The sequence below is a fragment of the Lampetra planeri genome, chromosome 5 (assembly GCF_965212315.1).
Source record: "Lampetra planeri chromosome 5, kcLamPlan1.2.h2, whole genome shotgun sequence".
Lineage (NCBI taxonomy): Eukaryota > Metazoa > Chordata > Hyperoartia > Petromyzontiformes > Petromyzontidae > Lampetra > Lampetra planeri.
In genome coordinates this window covers 16687917-16707092 of record NC_136111.1, presented here as the reverse complement: position 1 = coordinate 16707092, position 19176 = coordinate 16687917, and the positions used below count along the sequence as shown (strand labels likewise).

General features: G+C 61.3%; 1 protein-coding gene across 5 annotated transcripts in view; it reads left to right on the top strand.

The window, feature by feature from the left end:
* Window positions 1-19176, top strand: part of DLGAP5 (DLG associated protein 5) — a 63539-nt gene that overhangs the window by 16962 nt on the left and 27401 nt on the right. For 4 of the 5 annotated variants that reach the window (XM_078594751.1, XM_078594753.1, XM_078594752.1 and 1 more), the window contains exons 10-17: window positions 283-371; window positions 1967-2127; window positions 2980-3081; window positions 3468-3588; window positions 5011-5314; window positions 6555-6615; window positions 7069-7213; window positions 10538-10608. In XM_078594751.1, the coding sequence (XP_078450877.1) occupies window positions 283-371; window positions 1967-2127; window positions 2980-3081; window positions 3468-3588; window positions 5011-5314; window positions 6555-6615; window positions 7069-7213; window positions 10538-10608 (1054 nt within the window). The remainder of the gene's footprint in view (window positions 1-282; window positions 372-1966; window positions 2128-2979; window positions 3082-3467; window positions 3589-5010; window positions 5315-6554; window positions 6616-7068; window positions 7214-10537; window positions 10609-19176) is intronic. The other variant, XM_078594756.1, reaches the window with a different exon arrangement.

Genomic DNA, 19176 nt, shown 5'->3' with positions numbered 1-19176 from the left:
GCCGGTGACAATTATCTGAACCTGGTCCTGGGCCTCCCCTATGTCAACTCGGCCTCAAACGAGTACCCGGTGCGGTGTTGTAAAGATCGCCACTGGGGAGACAAAGGCGGCTGTGCATGGTGCTGGCCACCCCCCCCCGTGTACCGTACCGGCCTTCATCGGTGCTACTCGATAAACAGCACTTGCCCCACGAGTCCATTGAGGCTGCGCTGGTGGTGGGGGGGAGATCTCTGTCTTTGTGCCTGTGTGTAACGGCGTGCGCACGGCCGTGCGTTTGTCTAGGTCCCTCCTGCGGGAGGAGAGCGCCCGCCTGACTCTGCAGTGTGAGAAGTGGGAGCACGTGGACGTCGTGGCGGAGATCCCTGAAGAAAGTGAGCTCCCCTCCTCCCCTCTTCTTCCCCTCCCCCTCTCATCTCCTCCCCTCATCACTCTCCCCCCCCCCCTTCTCCCCTTCTCGCCTCTCCTCCGCCCGCACCACCCAGCCTCTGCTGGTTCACCACTGGCGCTGTGAAGATCGACACCTGCAGCACAACAAATGCCATTCGCGTATTTAGCAGGTGTCTGTTGCTCGTAAGAACCAGGCACGTGTGTTTTGGTGCGCGCGTGCGTCCTGCACGCGCGTCGTATTTCCCCCTTGTGCGTTGCTTCGCGTATACGTCGCCGATGAATGAGCGCCATGGTAGCGTGATGTTATCTTTCTTGGCTGGTACCCAGGAGGTCGGGGGTTTGATCGCGACCCTGATGCTTGCAGGTTTGGAGTTTGCACGCCTCTTTCCCCGTGATCGCCTGCGATTTTTTTTTTCCCTCCGGTTCCTCTGGTTTTCACCTCCAAATTTAGAATGAACGTCACGCGCTTCGAGTATTTTGATGATTTAGATCAGTGGTGGCCAACTGGCATCTCTAGAGCCACAAGCTGATCTCTAATCCACCGCAAGGGGATCTATCGAAGGGGCGTAACGTCGAAACACACTCTCACAGTCGCAGGGAATAATAAATGTCTCCCGTGCTGTGCCGAAAACTGTCAATGTATACGTGCACACTTTTGTAAATACACGTGGCTTTTTTGCAGAACTCTAGTGGGAACCTTTTGGCTCTTGGTCTTTTTGTTTCAGGTTGGCCACCCGTGGTTTAGAGGACTTGGCGGCGACACATTTCCTTGTGATAAGCCACTTGGTTAAGCTATCATTTGTGGGCAGGTCACTTTTGAATAAAGAACCTAATAGTTCAGTGGGCTTTACCTGGCAAAATCAAAATAGTGTAGCTTTGTGATTTGATGACATTTCCTCTACTGTGTGCACTCCTTTCGTAGTTCATCGCATTCCTCCTCCAGTCTAAATAAATATGCTGGTTTTGTTCTCCAGGCAACATGGTTACTGAATATCTATCAATACAATGCTGTAAGTGTCTGAGCAATTTTCAGCTTTTCAAATTTTTCTGTTAAATTTTCTGATCCCATGTCATAACTAAACACTCACCACATTCGTCAACAACACTGCCTTAAAAGAAGAAATGTGCACTTCAACACGCATGACTATTATCGCAACCGTTCTTGGACCTCTCCTAGGTCGACTCGGCCTCAAATGAGTACCTGGTACGATGTGTAAACATCGCTACTTGGGGAGACAAAGGCGGCCGGGCGTGGTGTTGCCCAGCCACCACCACCTCGTGTGCCGTGCCGGCCTTCATCGGTGCTCGCTAACAGCACTTGCCCCGACAGTCTGACGAGGCAATGCCGGGGATCTTTTGTCTGCGTGTCTGTCTGTGCGCGGCGTCTTAACCTGCACGAGCTCGCCCGATCTCCCCCCACCTCCCCAACATTAATCCGCGCGCGTGTGTTTGCGTGAACCCACGTACGTTAACCCGTGTTTGCGCGGTAATCCCTCCGCGCGTGCGCACGCTAATCCGTTTGCGAGCGTTAATCCGCGCGCAAGTGTTAACCCAAGTGTGCTCGTAATGGTGCGCGCAGTGAGCGGGCTCGTGCGCATCGCGGTGGGGATGGCGCGGATGCTGATGGCCGAGAGGTTCCGCCAGTTCGAGGGCTTGGTGGAAGACTGCGACCTGGGCCGGGGAAAGATGCCCACCACCCTGTGCGACCTCGCCGGCTTCTGGGACATGGTTTACTTCCAGGTAGAGTACGGGCCGCAACGACAAAGATGCGCCCCCGTGCAGCCTTCACAGACTGTTGGGGCGAGCGCTGTTAGCGAGTAGCAACCTCCTTAAGGCCTCATATTCTTAAGGCCGGCACAGGACACGCCCAGCCGCCAGACATACACACGCGCGCAGACGCAAACGCACGAACAGACATTTACAGGAATCCCTCATTATACGTCGGGGATGCTTTCCTGGGAAATGCTACTTGGGGGGGGTGGGTGGCCAGCACCACGCCCGACCGCCTTTGTCTCCCCACACACTCACACCAGGTACTCATTTGAGGCTGATTCGACCTGTATGTTGAATTTACGGTGCTAAAGAAGTGAAACATACACATCAACTCAACCGTCTAATGACCTAGGGGAGGCCCAGGACCGGTTCAGATGATCACCACTGTTATGGGTCGTGAGCGGGGATTTAACCCTGGTCGCCAGGTAGCGTAGTGCAGTGCACTGTGCTACCGCTCCCACACACAAACGATTCCTCGCTCCGACCAACAATTCATTGCTTTCACCAACAGACACTCGTCTCTCTTCGGACTGATTTGAGGCGTGCGAGCCTGTGGTCGTGCGTGCGTGCGTGTGCACTTAGTAATGTAGCGGCTAGTGCGCTGCGCTACGAACCCGGTGACCTGAGTTTGATTCCTGCTCACGGCCAACACCAGTGACGATTATTTGAACCGCCAGTTCTGGGCTGGCGTGGTGCTGGCCGCCCACCCCCCTTTCATGTGCCGTTCTGGCCTTCACAGTTGCTCGCTAACAGCACTTGCCTTAGCAGTCTGTTAAAAGGCTCTACGGGTGGTGTTTGTGTGTGCATGTGTGCGTGCAGGTGGAGGACGTGAATAAAAAGTTTGCAGAACTGGAAAATATGCAGGGCGCTGGCTGGAAAGAGGATTTGATCATGCCGCCCCCGAAGCCTCTCCCCGCCAGGGTAGGCTCCCTCCCTCTCTGTCCCCCTCCCATCCCCCCGCCTTCTCCGCCTTGCTCTCCCTCAGGAGTGCTGTGTGGCCTAGGCTGATGCTGCTGTTGCTGCTCGCAGAATGATAGCACCGTGAGGAGCAGGGTGGCTTTGACAGCGCTGCGTTATGCAACGATAGTGGCCACCGTTGTCGTGTTTGTTGACGATAGCATGCGTCGCGTTGCCGTTGCTGCTGCCACGTTTAAACTCGGCGCGAGTTAATGGTCAAGTTGCACGCTGCGTTGAAACTCGCGCGTTGGTTGTCGGTCGCGTCACGTTGCCTCCCCAATGTTGAGACTCGTCGATTCTTGCCGGGGGGTGACGGTTGTCGTCTCTGTCGCCGTGTGTTGTGCCGACAGAAGAAGGCGGTGGCGCCGCGTGCCCCGGCCACGCGCAACGACGGCGCCCAGCGCGCCGCTCGCGAGAGACTCGCCGCGTTCAGGGCCAAGGCGGCGCTGGCACGCGGAGCCAAGGGCGTCGGTGAGACACGCGGTCGCACGGCGCACGCACAGACGGACAGACGCGCGAAGCCTTTAGGACAGTTTGTTCAAGAAGTTGCTTTTCGAGCACCGATGAAAGGCCGGCGTCGGCGCACAGGGGGCTGCGAACGCCGGCTGCACGCCGGGCCGCCGTGGGCTCGTCAGTCGCCGTGCCCGTGGCATCAGGCGAAGTGTGAAGCCTGCGTTTTGAGGATTTCTCGCCGGTTAACACAAAGGAAGCGTGCGCACATCGCACCGCGAAACTCGGGGCGACACGCGGATTGCAGCCTTTTTGGGCCGAATTGAAATTGCGCACGCGTGTGCGGTAGAGAAATCCGCGTCTGTTATCTAATGAAACACGCGTTAACAATTGAATTTGAAGCGGAAACCTTTCATCCCGGCTCCTGTCTCCTCCCCCTCCTTCTGTCGACTTGTCTGCACGTCTATTCACGTCTTTATCTTCCCCGCCGCGTCTCTCCCTTCATCTCGTCTCTCCTTTATCTCCCCCCCCCCCCCCGTCTCTCTTTATCTCCATGTGTGTACTTGCCGGCGCTTTCTGGTTACGTCTCGTGACGGGGACTCCTCTGTGTTCTGACACGAGCCGCCTAATTGGCTTCGACGTGGGTCTCCGGTTTCGCCCCAGCCCTTTAACTGTCCTGCTTATTTAGTCATTAGTCACTGCGACGTGTAATGGGCTTGGCCGAGTCTGTAATGAAATATTCAGGTCGCTGGCGCTGCGCTGCTTTTTATGCTTTATTGCCTTTTGAGAGAAAATGGTAATTTATATTTTAATGGAAATTCAATTACTTGGGAATCCGTGCAGTCCATTTCTGGATTAGGGAGGTGTCAGAGTTAGATGGGAATAGAAATCCTTCGGAGCTTTAATATAACGGGCACATTTTCCCGTAGCGTGAAGCGTGCGTGTGCGTTTTCCGTAGGCTTGGTCGCTTAAGTTAAATTTAAAATACAAATATGTTTCTCTCTGTACGGTTCACTTGGCCATTTTTAAACGCATGACAGGCTTCGTGGAGAATTTTGATGGGACATTAGTGCCGAGTTTTAGTGAATCTGTGAAAGCCTTGGGGGACACCCCCCCCCCCTCCTCCCCGGCCACGGTTGAGCCGGGGGGCGGTGTGGGGGTGGGAGGTGACACCGGGGTTCGGTTATTGCGGCGTGCGGTGGGTTGGGGGGCGGTTGCATTAATCGGCGTCCCACCTTAAGGGGTCCTACCCCTTCTGGTCCTTAGACCCCATGCATCCTTGTGGGGCTCCAGTTCTGTGTGGTCCCCCCCTACCTCTGGTGATCCCCTCCAAAGGGGGATCCCGCCCTCTTGGAGGCTGGTGGCGGTTGTTATTGACGGAGCTTGTTTGTGGTTGCTCCCCAATTGGTCCAGTGCCTTACGCGATGCACTCTCTTGTCCCAGAGGAATGCTGCGTGGAGGGAGAGGCCCCACTCCCACCACAGCAGGGGGAGGCCTCACCAACACAGCAGGGAGAGGCCGCATCACTGCAGCAGGGAGAGGCCTCACCACAGCAGGGGGTGGCCTCACCACTGCGGAGCCCCGCAACACCCAGGGGCCGCAAGAGGTCACGTGGGGGGAGCCTGACCCCCTCCATGACGGTCGCCTTTGAGGGGGAGACGCCGAGGGAGGCGCGGAGACCCCTACGCAAGACCCCGCGCCCTGCCCCCCTGCCCCCCTCGCCCGACACCCCCGACAGCCCCCCCAGGTAACCCCACTCGTCCCTCACTCCTGCTGCCAACCTCACTCACCACGCTGTCCTCCCTCCATCCCTACCACCGTCCACCCGCTTCCCCAGGCCCCCATCCATCATCACCATTTCGCCAATCCCACCACCACTGAACCCATCACCATCATCACCGCCGCCATCAGAAGAACTTCACCACTTTCTGCCCCCCACCACCATTACAAGCCTCATCCCCTCACCACCACCTCACCAATTCCACCACCGCTCTCGTGGCGAGGTTGCAGTGGCGTGGGGCGTCCAGCAGGGAGGGCCGCTTCCTCGCAGCCGTGCGCGCACGCAGGTGGTGAGGGTGTGACTGTGTACAGTGTGGTGAGGAGCTGACTGTGTACAGTGTGGTGAGGATGTGACTGTGTACAGTGTGGTGAGGAGCTGGCTGTGTACAGTGTGGTGAGGTACTGGCTGTGTACAGTGTGGTGAGGGTTTGACTGTACAGTGTGGTGAGGAGCTGACTGTGTACAGTGTGGTGAGGGTTTGACTGTACAGTGTGGTGAGGAGCTGGCTGTGTACAGTGTGGTGAGGAGCTGACTGTACAGTGTGGTGAGGGTGTGACTGTGTACAGTGTGGTGAGGATGTGGCTGTGTACAGTGTGGTGAGGATGTGATTGTGTACAGTGTGGTGAGGATCTGACTGTGTACAGTGTGGTGTGCGTCTGTGTGGTGTCTATGGATGGTGTATGGTTTGTATGGTATGGCTGTGTGTCTATGGTGTGTGGTGTGTGTGTGGCTGTGTCCATGGTATCCATAGTATGTGTGTGTGTGGTGCGTGTGGGAGCAGTCGTGTAGTGGTTAGCGAGTTGCGCTAAAGAACCGACGACCCGAGTTTGATTCCCGCTCACGGCCAATTCCAGTGACGGTTATCTGAACCGGTCGTGGGCCTCCCCTAGGTCGATTCAGCCTCAGATGAGTACCTGGTGTGGTGTGTAAACATCGCCACTGGGGAGACAAAAGTGGCTGGGCGTTGTGTTGGCCACCCTCCACCTTGTGTGCCGTGCCGGCCATGGTAGGTGCTTGCTGACAACACTCGCCCCAAAAGTCTGTTCAGGCTATACGGGGGCTCTTTGTCTTTAGTATCAATGGTGTGTGTGTGGTATGTGTGTGGTGTGTGTGGCGTGTGCTCGCTAACAGCACTTGCCCCTACAATCTGTTAAGGCTATATGGGGGATCTTTGTCTTTGTGGCACGTGTGGTCACGTCATGGTGTAGGTGCTGGCAGGTGGAACCGAGCCCTGCAGAGTCGCTGGCCTCAGAGAGAGACGTGGATGAGGTGAGATCCGCTTGCGAGGCTTGGGCAAGAATCACGGGGTGGGGGATGGGGGGGGATCACGGGGGGGGGGGGGGGTCACGGGGGGGGGTGGGGCATGAGCAGGTAACCCTCGCTTCCCTCCACCACACACGGGCAGCCAACGAGCAGATAGTTTGCATAAGTTTTGTGGATTAATTACCTGCAACACAGTAAATGGGCTATGTCGAAGTCAATCTCTTAACCCTGCTCTCCGGGGATGGGAGGTTATTTAATGTAGCAGAACAACGAGGCGCGCTCATTAAAAGGCCCGGTTTGCATTGCTCATTATCGGCTCCCCTTTTCTAAAAGGGGGGGGGGGGGGGCGGAGCAATTACCGCGTGCGGCGGCAGCGCGAGAGGAGGGGCGGCCCTGCCCCCCCCCCCCCCGTGCCTCCACGTGCTAATGGAGCGTCGTTATTTTGTCGGGCGGCGCTAGTTGGAGCTGTCAATCAGCAAGTACCTGGTGCCGAGCCAAGCGGCGGCCGCTCGCACCCCCGAGCGCCAGCGGGTGGAGGCGCAGGAGGAGGAGGAGGATGCGGGGACCAGAGGGGAGCTCCTCGTCCCACTGTCCAGCGACCCGGGTGAGTGGCTGAGCGGCGAGCGAGCGAGTTGGTGAGTGAGCGAGGTGGGTAAGCGGATGATTGAGTGAGTGAGCGAGTGGATGGGGCGGTTGAGCGGGTGAGCGGGTGTGCGATTGAGCAGGTGAGTGGGCGGGTGAGGGAGCGGGAGGATGAATGGATTAGCGCGTTGAGTGAATGTGTGGGTTGAGGGAGCGAGGGAGGCGATCGTGACATCCCCCCCCCCCGCTGTTGTCCGCGTGCGGAGGTGGAGGTGGCGGCGGCGGCGTTGAGGCCGTGCGTTTCGTCACGTCACGCTAATTAAAAGGTCGCGCTGATGGCTGCCTCTGCCGATGGGGCAAGGTCACCGTGAGCGCTGCCGGGACCTGTCTGTCCCCCCGCCCGTTGTGCGTGCGAGCTCGTGTGCGCACGTGTGCTCGTGCGCACGCGTGCTCGTGCACACGCCGCTCGTGCACACGCGTGCTCGTGCACACGCGTGCTCGTGCACACGCCGCTCGTGCGCACGTGTGCTCGTGCGCACGTGTGCTCGTGCACACGCGTGCTCGTGCACACGCCGCTCGTGCACACGCGTGCTCGTGCACACGCGTGCTCGTGCACACGCGTGCTCGTGCACACGCGTGCTCGTGCACACGCCGCTCGTGCGCACGTGTGCTCGTGCACACGCGTGCTCGTGCACACGCCGCTCGTGCGCACGTGTGCTCGTGCGCACGTGTGCTCGTGCGCACGCGTGCTCGTGCACACGCCGCTCGTGCACACGCCGCTCGTGCGCACGCGTGCTCGTGCACACGCCGCTCGTGCACACGCCGCTCGTGCGCACGCGTGCTCGTGCACACGCCGCTCGTGCACACGCGTGCTCGTGCACACGCGTGCTCGTGCACACGCCGCTCGTGCGCACGTGTGCTCGTGCGCACGTGTGCTCGTGCACACGCGTGCTCGTGCACACGCCGCTCGTGCTCACGCGTGCTCGTGCACACGCGTGCTCGTGCACACGCGTGCTCGTGCACACGCGTGCTCGTGCACACGCCGCTCGTGCGCACGTGTGCTCGTGCGCACGTGTGCTCGTGCACACGCGTGCTCGTGCACACGCCGCTCGTGCGCACGTGTGCTCGTGCGCACGTGTGCTCGTGCGCACGTGTGCTCGTGCGCACGTGTGCTCGTGCGCACGTGTGCTCGTGCGCACGCGTGCTCGTGCACACGCCGCTCGTGCACACGTGTGCTCGTGCACACGCCGCTCGTGCACACGTGTGCTCGTGCACACGCCGCTCGTGCACACGCCGCTCGTGCACACGTGTGCTCGTGCACACGCCGCTCGTGCACACGCGTGCTCGTGCACACGCGTGCTCGTGCACACGCCGCTCGTGCACACGCGTGCTCGTGCACACGCCGCTCGTGCACACGTGTGCTCGTGCACACGCCGCTCGTGCACACGCCGCTCGTGCACACGTGTGCTCGTGCACACGCCGCTCGTGCACACGCCGCTCGTGCACACGTGTGCTCGTGCACACGTGTGCTCGTGCACACGCGTGTCGAGTCGCCGTGTTTGCGACCGCTCGCTGCTGACTGCCGTGTGTTGGGTAGGTGCCCGTGCGGCTGTAGTGGGGAGCGGTGGTGCAGCGGTTAGCGAGCTGGGCTACGAACCCGGCGACCCGAGTTCGATTGCCGCTCACGGCCACCAACACCGGTGACGATTATCTGAACCGGTCCTGGGCCTCCCCTAGGTCGACTCGGCCTCAAATGAGTACCTGGTGCGGTGTGTGAACATCGCCAAAGGGGCGTCTGGGTGTGTGGCGCTGGCCACTCGCCCTCTCGTGCGCCATGCCGGCCTTCGTCGGCACTTACTCTCACAGCACTTGCCCCAACAGTCTGTACAGGGGATCTTTGTTTGGTGTCTTAATATGTGGGGGCCTTTCCTTTATCCCCACCAAAACAAATAAGCGTTGCATTAAAGGCGATACGGAGGGATCTTCGTGTTTGCGGGGAATGGTGGTTGAAGTGTTTAGCGCATTGTGCTGTGAACACAGGAACCATTCCTGGCCACGGCTCACATCGGTGGCCAATGCTGTCTGAGTCAGCCCTCAGTCTCCCTGAGGCCGACTTGAGCACCTGGTGTGGTGTGTAAAAAAAAAAAACCTAGCACCGAGGAGACTCAAAGATGATCGGGGGTTTTGCTCGCCATTCCACCCCTTCGTGTCTATAAACAGCATGTGCCCCTACAATATCAGTGGACGTACGGGGGATCTTTGTGCGTGACCTTTGGCTGTAGGATGGCGTCTTGTTTATCACCTCGTAGGTTAAGTAGTATTGAAGTTGCAAGTGCGCGTGTGTTCGATTCCCGCTCGCGGCCAACGCCGGTGAAGATTATCTGAACTGGTCTCGGGCCTCTCCTCGGTCGACTCGGCCTCAAATGAGTTCCTGTTGCGGTGTGCAATAACATCGTCGCTGGGGAGACAAAGGTGGTCGGGCGTGGTGCTGGCTACCCGCCACCCCCCTCGTGTGCCGTGCCAGCCTTCATAGGTGCTCGCTAACAGCACTCGCCCCAACAGTCTGTTAAGGCTATACGGGGGGGGGGGGGGTCTTTGTCTCAGCGTGGCTGCTGTTGGTGTGTGTGTGTGAGGATTAACAGGGCACCCGTCGGTTAAACAAGTGGCGCCCGCCAGCCCTACGCACGTGCGCACACACACACACATACACACACATACACACACACACATACACACACACACATACACACACACATACACACATACACCGACACGCACACCCGCCGCCCCAGGCTGCACACACCGGGCCCACGTACAAAGACAAAGATCGCCCGTGTAGCCTTAACAGACTTTTTGGGGCAAGTGCTGTTAGTGATCACCTTTGCAGGGCGCAGTGCAGTGCGAGCCTGATTTAGTGGGTTCAATTCCTGCTCACGGCTAACATCCGTGGCGAATATCGGAACCGGTTGTGAGCCTCCGCCTGGCGTGGTGTGTAAACATCTACACTGGGGAGACAAAGGCAAACGGTCACGGTGCAGGCCTCACCGCACCTTCATGCGCCGTAGGTGCTCGCCAACAGCACTTGCCCTCGCATTGCTGCGTGGGCTACATGGGGGATCTTTGCCTCCTGCTCCTCAGCATTCCCTCCTTGGATGCGCCTTGCCCAGCCAACTTTTATCGTCAGGCGAGGGGTGCGGGGGCGGGGGCTCTGAGCCCGCGTGTGCCCCCCTCCACCCGCTCCACCCCTACCCCGCTCGTGTAGTAAAGTGGCGTGAGAGGCGGAGAGGGATTAGCGGGGATTAAGAGCGCGGGCCGCTGTGTTTGACGCGCGTTTCTCTCTCCCCAGGGCTCCTGTGGTGTGCGGGTGGCTCGCTGCTCACCACTTCCTTCCTGGGCTGCGACTCGCCACTCGTCACGGTATGGGGCGGCGGGGGGGGGGGATGTGCTTCACGCAACTCGCGTCGCCGGCGTACATCGTCACGCGTCACGGCAGAGGGGGGTTGGGGGTTGCCTCGCCGCTAAAATAGTACCTCGCCATGGTAACCTCACCGCTGTACCTCACCGCTCGCCACGGTACCTCACCACTCGCCACGGTACCTCACCACTCGCCACGACGTGCGGGGGGTGCCTCACTTCTCAGCGTGGCGCTGGGGTGCCGAACCACTTGGCATTTCACAGGGTGGGCGGGGGCACCTCACCACACCGCTCATCACGATGCGGGGTGACTCACCATGGTACGGGGTTTGGCGGCGGGGGGGGGGCAGCAGTGACTCACTACTCCCGGTTGGCACCGGAGACGGGGGTTGGAGGGTTGGAGGATGGCAAGCGACGGGGTGTGTGGAGGAGGAGGAGGGCCTCGCCAACACAGCCGTGGAATGCATAGGAACCGAGCGGAGGGGCAGGGGAGAGGGTGTGCTGGGAGGGAGGGGGGGGCCCCCGTTTGAGGTCCAATGCCCATTAGGCGACTGTCTGCTCAAATATATGAACCTGCCTGTGTTATCGCGAGCCTTTAATGCCTTTAAAATGATCCCCGAGCATGAAACCCCTATTATCCCGTCGTGCATTATCGCCCGGCCTTCATTGATTTGAGTAACGCACTTAATCTCTGCGTGTGGGAAATGCCCGGAGGGAGCAAAGGGGGGAGAAATGGCTTTTATTAATCTAATTAATCCATGGTAATTGATGTATTTTCTGTTTCACCGAATCGCACCCCCTCTCCCCCCCCCCCCGAAGATGCGCGAGGTCGCCTCCCTTGTTCGCTCGCAGCACACGTGGTGCACGAGTCGCTGGGCGGGCAGGCGTGAGGATGGTGGGGAGGTAGACAGGCGTGAGGATGGTGGGGAGGTAGACAGGCGTGAGGATGGTGGGGGGGTAGACAGGCATGAGGATGGTGGGGAGGTAGACAGGCGTGAGGATGGTGGGGGGGTAGACAGGCGTGAGGATGGTGGGGGGGTAGACAGGCGTGAGGATGGTGGGGAGGTAGACAGGCGTGAGGATGGTGGGGGGGTAGACAGGCGTGAGGATGGTGGGGAGGTAGACAGGCGTGAGGATGGTGGGGGGGGTAGACAGGCGTGAGGATGGTGGGGGGGGTAGACAGGCGTGAGGATGGTGGGGGGGTAGACAGGCGTGAGGATGGTGGGGAGGTAGACAGGCGTGAGGATGGTGGGGGGGTAGACAGGCGTGAGGATGGTGGGGGGGTAGACAGGCGTGAGGATGGTGGGGGGGGTAGACAGGCGTGAGGATGGTGGGGGGGTAGACAGCTATGAGGATGGTGGGGAGGTAGACAGGCGTGAGGATGGTGGGGGGGTAGACAGGCGTGAGGATGGTGGGGGGGTAGACAGGCGTGAGGATGGTGGGGGGGTAGACAGGCGTGAGGATGGTGGGGGGGTAGACAGGCGTGAGGATGGTGGGGAGGTAGACAGGCGTGAGGATGGTGGGGGGGTAGACAGGCGTGAGGATGGTGGGGAGGTAGACAGGCGTGAGGATGGTGGGGAGGTAGACAGGCGTGAGGATGGTGGGGAGGTAGACAGGCGTGAGGATGGTGGGGGGGTAGACAGGCGTGAGGATGGTGGGGGGGTAGACAGGCGTGAGGATGGTGGGGAGGTAGACAGGCGTGAGGATGGTGGGGAGGTAGACAGGCGTGAGGATGGTGGGGGGGTAGACAGGCGTGAGGATGGTGGGGAGGTAGACAGGCGTGAGGATGGTGGGGAGGTAGACAGGCGTGAGGATGGTGGGGAGGTAGACAGGCGTGAGGATGGTGGGGAGGTAGACAGGCGTGAGGATGGTGGGGGGGGTAGACAGGCGTGAGGATGGTGGGGAGGTAGACAGGCGTGAGGATGGTGGGGAGGTAGACAGGCGTGAGGATGGTGGGGAGGTAGACAGGCGTGAGGATGGTGGGGAGGTAGACAGGCGTGAGGATGGTGGGGGGGTAGACAGGCGTGAGGATGGTGGGGAGGTAGACAGGCGTGAGGATGGTGGGGGGGGTAGACAGGCGTGAGGATGGTGGGGAGGTAGACAGGCGTGAGGATGGTGGGGGGGTAGACAGGCGTGAGGATGGTGGGGAGGTAGACAGGCGTGAGGATGGTGGGGAGGTAGACAGGCGTGAGGATGGTGGGGGGGTAGACAGGCGTGAGGATGGGTGGGGGGTAGACAGGCGTGAGGATGGTGGGGGGGTAGACAGGCGTGAGGATGGTGGGGGGGTAGACAGGCGTGAGGATGGTGGGGGGGGTAGACAGGCGTGAGGATGGTGGGGGGGTAGACAGGCGTGAGGATGGTGGGGGGGTAGACAGGCGTGAGGATGGTGGGGGGGTAGACAGGCGTGAGGATGGTGGGGGGGTAGACAGGCGTGAGGATGGTGGGGAGGTAGACAGGCGTGAGGATGGTGGGGAGGTAGACAGGCGGGGATGGTGGGGGGGGTTAGACAGGCGTGAGGATGATGGGGGGGTAGACAGGCGTGAGGATGGTGGGGGGGTAAGGCGTGAGGATGGTGGGGGGGTAGACAGGCGTGAGGATGGTGGGGAGGTAGACAGGCGTGAGGATGGTGGGGAGGTAGACAGGCGTGAGGATGGTGGGGGGGTAGACAGGCGTGAGGATGATGGGGGGGTAGACAGGCGTGAGGATGGTGGGGGGGGTAGACAGGCGTGAGGATGGTGGGGAGGTAGACAGGCGTGAGGATGGTGGGGAGGTAGACAGGCGTGAGGATGGTGGGGGGGGTAGACAGGCGTGAGGATGGTGGGGAGGTAGACAGGCGTGAGGATGGTGGGGGGGTAGACAGGCGTGAGGATGGTGGGGAGGTAGACAGGCGTGAGGATGGTGGGGGGGTAGACAGGCGTGAGGATGGTGGGGAGGTAGACAGGCGTGAGGATGGTGGGGAGGTAGACAGGCGTGAGGATGGTGGGGAGGTAGACAGGCGTGAGGATGGTGGGGAGGTAGACAGGCGTGAGGATGGTGGGGAGGTAGACAGGCGTGAGGATGGTGGGGAGGTAGACAGGCGTGAGGATGGTGGGGGAGGTAGACAGGCGTGAGGATGGTGGGGAGGTAGACAGGCGTGAGGATGGTGGGGAGGTAGACAGGCGTGAGGATGGTGGGGAGGTAGACAGGCGTGAGGATGGTGGGGGGGTAGACAGGCGTGAGGATGGTGGGGGGGTAGACAGGCGTGAGGATGGTGGGGAGGTAGACATGCGTGAGGATGGTGGTGAGGTAGACAGGCGTGAGGATGGTGGGGGGGTAGACAGGCGTGAGGATGGTGGGGGGGTAGACAGGCGTGAGGATGGTGGGGGGGGTAGACAGGCGTGAGGATGGTGGGGAGGTAGACAGGCGTGAGGATGGTGGGGAGGTAGACAGGCGTGAGGATGGTGGGGAGGTAGACAGGCGTGAGGATGGTGGGGAGGTAGACAGGCGTGAGGATGGTGGGGGGTAGACAGGCGTGAGGATGGTGGGGGGGTAGACAGGCGTGAGGATGGTGGGGGGGTAGACAGGCGTGAGGATGGTGGGGGGGGTAGACAGGCGTGAGGATGGTGGGGAGGTAGACAGGCGTGAGGATGGTGGGGGGGTAGACAGGCGTGAGGATGGTGGGGAGGTAGACAGGCGTGAGGATGGTGGGGGGGTAGACAGGCGTGAGGATGGTGGGGGGGTAGACAGGCGTGAGGATGGTGGGGGAGGTAGACAGGCGTGAGGATGGTGGGGAGGTAGACAGGCGTGAGGATGGTGGGGGGGTAGACAGGCGTGAGGATGGTGGGGGGGTAGACAGGCGTGAGGATGGTGGGGGGGGGTAGACAGGCGTGAGGATGGTGGGGAGGTAGACAGGCGTGAGGATGGTGGGGAGGTAGACAGGCGTGAGGATGGTGGGGAGGTAGACAGGCGTGAGGATGGTGGGGAGGTAGACAGGCGTGAGGATGGTGGGGGGTAGACAGGCGTGAGGATGGTGGGGAGGTAGACAGGCGTGAGGATGGTGGGGAGGTAGACAGGCGTGAGGATGGTGGGGAGGTAGACAGGCGTGAGGATGGTGGGGAGGTAGTCAGGCGTGAGGATGGTGGGGAGGTAGACAGGCGTGAGGATGGTGGGGAGGTAGACAGGCGTGAGGATGGTGGGGAGGTAGACAGGCGTGAGGATGGTGGGGAGGTAGACAGGCGTGAGGATGGTGGGGAGGTAGACAGGCGTGAGGATGGTGGGGGAGGTAGACAGGCGTGAGGATGGTGGGGAGGTAGACAGGCGTGAGGATGGTGGGGAGGTAGACAGGCGTGAGGATGGTGGGGAGGTAGACAGGCGTGAGGATGGTGGGGGGGTAGACAGGCGTGAGGATGGTGGGGAGGTAGACAGGCGTGAGGATGGTGGGGAGGTAGACAGGCGTGAGGATGGTGGGGAGGTAGACAGGCGTGAGGATGGTGGGGAGGTAGACAGGCGTGAGGATGGTGGGGAGGTAGACAGGCGTGAGGATGGTGGGGGGGTAGACAGGCGTGAGGATGGTGGGGAGGTAGACAGGCGTGAGGATGGTGGGGAGGTAGACAGGCGTGAGGATGGTGGGGGGGTAGACAGGCGTGAGGATGGTGGGGGAGGTAGACAGGCGTGAGGATGGTGGGGAGGTAGACAGGCGTGAGGATGGTGGGGAGGTAGACAGGCGTGAGGATGGTGGGGAGGGTAGACAGGCGTGAGGATGGTGGGGAGGTAGACAGGCGTGAGGATGGTGGGGGGGTAGACAGGCGTGAGGATGGTGGGGAGGTAGACAGGCGTGAGGATGGTGGGGAGGTAGACAGGCGTGAGGATGGTGGGGGGGTAGACAGGCGTGAGGATGGTGGGGTGGGTAGACAGGCGTGAGGATGGTGGGGAGGTAGACAGGCGTGAGGATGGTGGGGAGGTAGACAGGCGTGAGGATGGTGGGGAGGTAGACAGGCGTGAGGATGGTGGGGAGGTAGACAGGCGTGAGGATGGTGGGGAGGTAGACAGGCGTGAGGATGGTGGGGAGGTAGACAGGCGTGAGGATGGTGGGGGGTAGACAGGCGTGAGGATGGTGGGGAGGTAGACAGGCGTGAGGATGGTGGGGAGGTAGACAGGCGTGAGGATGGTGGGGGGTAGACAGGCGTGAGGATGGTGGGGGGGTAGACAGGCGTGAGGATGGTGGGGAGGTAGACAGGCGTGAGGATGGTGGGGAGGTAGACAGGCGTGAGGATGGTGGGGGGGTAGACAGGCGTGAGGATGGTGGGGGAGGGTAGACAGGCGTGAGGATGGTGGGGAGGTAGACAGGCGTGAGGATGGTGGGGGAGGGTAGACAGGCGTGAGGATGGTGGGGAGGTAGACAGGCGTGAGGATGGTGGGGGGGTAGACAGGCGTGAGGATGGTGGGGAGGTAGACAGGCGTGAGGATGGTGGGGAGGTAGACAGGCGTGAGGATGGTGGGGAGGGTAGACAGGCGTGAGGATGGTGGGGGAGGTAGACAGGCGTGAGGATGGTGGGGGGGTAGACAGGCGTGAGGATGGTGGGGAGGTAGACAGGCGTGAGGATGGTGGGGGGGTAGACAGGCGTGAGGATGGTGGGGGAGGTAGACAGGCGTGAGGATGGTGGGGGGGTAGACAGGCGTGAGGATGGTGGGGAGGTAGACAGGCGTGAGGATGGTGGGGAGGTAGACAGGCGTGAGGATGGTGGGGGGGTAGACAGGCGTGAGGATGGTGGGGGGGTAGACAGGCGTGAGGATGGTGGGGGGGGTAGACAGGCGTGAGGATGGTGGGGGGGTAGACAGGCGTGAGGATGGTGGGGGGGTAGACAGGCGTGAGGATGGTGGGGGGGTAGACAGGCGTGAGGATGGTGGGGGGGTAGACAGGCGTGAGGATGGTGGGCGGGGTAGACAGGCGTGAGGATGGTGGGGGGGTAGACAGGCGTGAGGATGGTGGGGAGGTAGACAGGCGTGAGGATGGTGGGGAGGTAGACAGGCGTGAGGGATGGTGGGGGGGTAGACAGGCGTGAGGATGATGGGGGGGTAGACAGGCGTGAGGATGGTGGGGGGGTAGACAGGCGTGAGGATGGTGGGGAGGGTAGACAGGCGTGAGGATGGTGGGGAGGTAGACAGGCGTGAGGATGGTGGGGAGGTAGACAGGCGTGAGGATGGTGGGGGGGTAGACAGGCGTGAGGATGGTGGGGGGGTAGACAGGCGTGAGGATGGTGGGGAGGTAGACAGGCGTGAGGATGGTGGGGGAGGTAGACAGGCGTGAGGATGGTGGGGAGGTAGACAGGCGTGAGGATGGTGGGGGAGGTAGACAGGCGTGAGGATGGTGGGGAGGTAGACAGGCGTGAGATGGTGGGGAGGTAGACAGGCGTGAGGATGGTGGGGAGGTAGACAGGCGTGAGGATGGTGGGGGGGTAGACAGGCGTGAGGATGGTGGGGGAGGTAGACAGGCGTGAGGATGGTGGGGAGGTAGACAGGCGTGAGGATGGTGGGGAGGGTAGACAGGCGTGAGGATGGTGGGGAGGGTAGACAGGCGTGAGGATGGTGGGGAGGTAGACAGGCGTGAGGATGGTGGGGAGGTAGACAGGCGTGAGGATGGTGGGGGAGGTAGACAGGCGTGAGGATGGTGGGGAGGTAGACAGGCGTGAGGATGGTGGGGAGGTAGACAGGCGTGAGGATGGTGGGGAGGTAGACAGGCGTGAGGATGGTGGGGAGGTAGACAGGCGTGAGGATGGTGGGGAGGTAGACAGGCGTGAGGATGGTGGGAGCGAGGTAGACAGGCGTGAGGATGGTGGGAGGTAGACAGGCGTGAGGATGGTGGGGGGTAGACAGGCGTGAGGATGGTGGGGGAGGTAGACAGGCGTGAGGATGGTGGGGGGGTAGACAGGCGTGAGGGATGGTGGGGGAGGTAGACAGGCGTGAGGATGGTGGGGAGGTAGACAGGCGTGAGGATGGTGGGAGGTAGACAGGCGTGAGGACTGGTGGGGGTAGACAGGCGTGAGGATGGTGGGGGGGTAGACAGGCGTGAGGATGGTGGGGGGGTAGACAGGCGTGAGGATGGTGGGGAGGTAGACAGGCGTGAGGATGGTGGGGAGGTAGACAGGCGTGAGGATGGTGGGGAGGTAGACAGGCGTGAGGATGGTGGGGGAGGTAGACAGGCGTGAGGATGGTGGGGGGTAGACAGGCGTGAGGATGGTGGGGAGGTAGACAGGCGTGAGGATGGTGGGGAGGTAGACAGGCGTGAGGATGGTGGGGAGGTAGACAGGCGTGAGGATGGTGGGGGGGTAGACAGGCGTGAGGATGGTGGGGGGTAGACAGGCGTGAGGATGGTGGGGAGGTAGACAGGCGTGAGGATGGTGGGGAGGTAGACAGGCGTGAGGATGGTGGGGGAGGTAGACAGGCGTGAGGATGGTGGGGAGGTAGACAGGCGTGAGGATGGTGGGGAGGTAGACAGGCGTGAGGATGGTGGGGAGGTAGACAGGCGTGAGGATGGTGGGGAGGTAGACAGGCGTGAGGATGGTGGGGAGGTAGACAGGCGTGAGGATGGTGGGGAGGTAGACAGGCGTGAGGATGGTGGGGAGGTAGACAGGCGTGAGGATGGTGGGGAGGTAGACAGGCGTGAGGATGGTGGGGAGGTAGACAGGCGTGAGGATGGTGGGGAGGTAGACAGGCGTGAGGATGGTGGGGAGGTAGACAGGCGTGAGGATGGTGGGGAGGTAGACAGGCGTGAGGATGGTGGGGAGGTAGACAGGCGTGAGGATGGTGGGGAGGTAGACAGGCGTGAGGATGGTGGGGAGGTAGACAGGCGTGAGGATGGTGGGGAGGTAGACAGGCGTGAGGATGGTGGGGGGGTAGACAGGCGTGAGGATGGTGGGGAGGTAGACAGGCGTGAGGATGGTGGGGAGGTAGACAGGCGTGAGGATGGTGGGAGGTAGACAGGCGTGAGGATGGTGGGGAGTAGACAGGCGTGAGGATGGTGGGGAGGTAGACAGGCGTGAGGATGGTGGGGAGGTAGACAGGCGTGAGGATGGTGGGGAGGGTAGACAGGCGTGAGGATGGTGGGGAGGTAGACAGGCGTGAGGATGGTGGGGGGTAGACAGGCGTGAGGATGGTGGGGAGGTAGACAGGCGTGAGGATGGTGGGGAGGTAGACAGGCGTGAGGATGGTGGGGAGGTAGACAGGCGTGAGGATGGTGGGGAGGTAGACAGGCGTGAGGATGGTGGGGAGGTAGACAGGCGTGAGGATGGTGGGGAGGTAGACAGGCGTGAGGATGGTGGGGAGGTAGACAGGCGTGAGGATGGTGGGGGAGGTAGACAGGCGTGAGGATGGTGGGGAGGTAGACAGGCGTGAGGATGGTGGGGGGGTAGACAGGCGTGAGGATGGTGGGGGGGTAGACAGGCGTGAGGATGGTGGGGAGGTAGACAGGCGTGAGGATGGTGGGGAGGTAGACAGGCGTGAGGATGGTGGGGGGGGTAGACAGGCGTGAGGATGGTGGGGAGGTAGACAGGCGTGAGGATGGTGGGGGAGGTAGACAGGCGTGAGGATGGTGGG